Below are 2,762 nucleotides of genomic sequence, written 5' to 3'. Positions count from 1 at the left end.
AGAGTGCTCCCAGCAAAATATCACAATTCTACATTTCTAGCCAGCACAAGGGTTCAGCAAGCCAATGCACAATATCACAATTCTGATAACAGTTTCAATTTTGAGTACACATAATTAAAATATGCAAATTGATTGAGCTATAATAGTTTTGATGTATTTTTATAGTTATGTAGTTCTGCTAAAAGCAAGTTGGAAACTATTATTAGCAAAACATTTTAGCACCTACTCAATGTTTATATCCAAAATTTAAGCATCCAGTTCGTTAGACAAAAGAAATATATGCAAGCAACATCGCGAAGAACTCTCCATAAGTTAATTTTCCCAGATGAATTGGACTGTACAACAAGCTCACTTTTGAAAACAAATTACACCAGGCCTGATACACCAAAGAAGAACCTGGAAAAAATAAAGTTCAACTCCTCATCAGCATAACATCAAACATGTTACCATTATTTCATAAGATAACTGGGAATGTAGATTATACTGGTAGTAGAATGTCCAAGAAATACGAGTCTTGATAAGGCAGAAAGAAAACTAAAATGCATAATTTCATAAGAGCATCACTCAGTTACAATCTAACCAGCAGGTACCCGACATCTTTACCCTACTATCCAAATGCAAACAGCAAAACCAATGGTTCTACATAGCGGCAAACTTTTCTTTTTAAACTACACTGCATCGAGTGGCATTTATGGTAACCATATCAAGTAAATTGCTGGATCTAATTATTATTTTTCAGAAATGGCAATCAAAGGGATTTGCCAACTCTTACCGATCACTTGCTGTTGTTCATTCACAACTGGTATCCTGTGAACTTTGTGCTTGAGCATTAGTGCAGCAGCTTCTGCTCATGAAACAAGTTAAAAAAACACATTAGCACATCTTACTGAAAATACATTACATTTCTTTATTACAGTAGCTATTATGTTGTAGAGCTGTATGGCTGTAGTGTAGAGGGAAGCAAAAGTTACCCAAGACAGTCTTCTCTAGAGTCAGAGTTACAGCAGGAGAGGACATGACTTCTCCAATGGTTGAGTCCAACTGCATCATAAGAACAGGCAAGGATGGATCAACGTCACCAAAAATGCTTATAGACTGAATCTCAGAAACTTACAAAAAAATCTCACATTATTCTCTAGTATAGTTTAGTGCACATGAGGTCATATCAAAGCCAAACCAAAGATTATTAGAAGTAAGGCGAGAGTCTTAGAAGTAGCGGCCTTTATTTAGGGATGTTTCTAACACACATGTCACCATTTAGTGATGATTTAGACTACAATTAAATAGGTCCTGGAATACAATAATGTGTTAAAAACTAACTGTCGAAGATTAGTTCATACATACTCAATTTGCATCTCGATATTTTACTAGTTAACTGATATTTATTTTCTTAACCTGTAAAAACAATCGAGACAAAATTTTCTATGGGGTTAAACTTTTGTTATTCCTCACTTGCAGGCTGGTTCATATATAGGTAACTGCTGCCCAATGGACATCAGTAATATTCAGCATGTTCGATGCAAAATTCAGGGTCGATGTTTTTACGCACTTGAGGTTATCTTTGAAAGTTCACACCATCTAATTCAACCCCTAAATGTTGTGGTACCACCTTACAGGACTTGAACATGTTAATGGTTAAATTCTTTTAGTTATACAATTTGTGCTCCAGCAGGCACCATTTTCTTTCCGCCCCCAAATGTTCTGTGCATTCGAGGTTAGTCTTTGAAGTTCATGCTATCTAGTCCAATCCCTGAATATTCAGGTACCAACCTCAGGGGACCTCAACGTGTTATTGTTTGCCTAAATTTGATTATATTTTGTGCTTCAGCATTCAGTATGAACTGAAAGTGCAGCTAGTGGTACTGTAAATCTAACAGTGGGTTGAGCATACAACTGAATTTGACTTTGACATAAATCTATGTTCAGACAAATCAAACAAGACAGGAACAATTCCCAATCCATGCCTTCTGTCAGATTAGACATATATTCTAACAAATGATGGTTCAAGATACAATTGGTTGAAGAGCACAGACTCACCCCATTGGAGGCCCTGGCCTTGTCCTTCTTGGAGACGACCCCGATGCACCTGCCCTCGCCGTCGACGACGGGCAGGCCGGACTGGGTGGCGAAGAGGGCGTCGATCTCGGCCAGCTTCTGGTCCGGCGTGGCCACCTCCACCGGGCGCGACATCACCTCCCCGAGCTTTGCCGTGGGGCTCATCTGCAGCAGACGAACCGAACCAGATTCAATTCGATGCAGTCGCGACGGAACCGCCAGAAACCCATCAGATCCAGCCAAAAAAAAAGGTGAATAGAACGCATCTGGCAAGAAGGTGAGCGAGCGACGGACGGACCTTGTCGGTGGAGACGATATGGGACTCGAGGTACTGGCGGAGGTTGTCGTAGCTGGCGAGGGAGAAGTTGCCGGGCCACTCGCCGGACAGCACGCCCTCGGGGTTCTCGTCTGATGAGGGAGGGGAGGGGAGAGCCGAGGTCATGGCCGGTGGCGAGGTGAGGGAGATGGGGGAGGTGGCTGGCGGCGATGGGAGGGATCTAGATCTGAGCGTTAGGGTTCGTCACGCAGGGAGAGAGAGGAGTGGTGTGCGGTGGGGCTGGAGGTGGAGGTGGAGGCCATGCGGAGGCAGACGGCGGCGGATCTGAGGGAGGGAGAGGGGAGACGGTGGGAGACAGAGGCGAGGCAGAGAGGAAAGGACGGTGGCGGTGGCGATCTAGAAAGGAGGAGGTGGCGGCTGTGATCTAGAA

The 2,762-nt window shown here is 43.3% G+C and overlaps 1 protein-coding gene across 1 annotated transcript; it reads right to left on the bottom strand.

The window, feature by feature from the left end:
- Positions 1-728: 728 nt before the first annotated feature.
- LOC119300604 lies at positions 729-2,497 on the bottom strand. Its single transcript, XM_037577509.1, has 4 exons — positions 2,354-2,497; positions 2,038-2,220; positions 972-1,041; positions 729-844 (listed from the first exon to the last, which is right to left on the bottom strand). The coding sequence occupies exons 1-4, from the start codon at positions 2,495-2,497 to the stop codon at positions 729-731; spliced, it is 513 nt and encodes a 170-aa protein (XP_037433406.1).
- Between the last annotated feature and the right edge of the window lie 265 nt (positions 2,498-2,762).

Source organism: Triticum dicoccoides, chromosome 5A (genome assembly GCF_002162155.2).
Source record: "Triticum dicoccoides isolate Atlit2015 ecotype Zavitan chromosome 5A, WEW_v2.0, whole genome shotgun sequence".
NCBI classification, from domain to species: domain Eukaryota; kingdom Viridiplantae; phylum Streptophyta; class Magnoliopsida; order Poales; family Poaceae; genus Triticum; species Triticum dicoccoides.
Note: the sequence above shows the minus strand (reverse complement) of the source record. Positions and strands in the feature narration are given on the sequence as shown.

Bases quoted from the DNA above. Each gene is read 5' to 3' on its own strand.
- LOC119300604 (XM_037577509.1), bottom strand. From the start codon at position 2,497: ATGACCTCGGCTCTCCCCTCCCCTCCCTCATCAGACGAGAACCCCGAG. The intron at 2,221-2,353 runs GTCCGTCCGTCG...CGTCTGCTGCAG, and splicing joins ATATCGTCTCCACCGACAAG to ATGAGCCCCACGGCAAAGCT. The intron at 845-971 runs GTAACTTTTGCT...TTTCATGAGCAG, and splicing joins TCTAGAGAAGACTGTCTTGG to AAGCTGCTGCACTAATGCTC.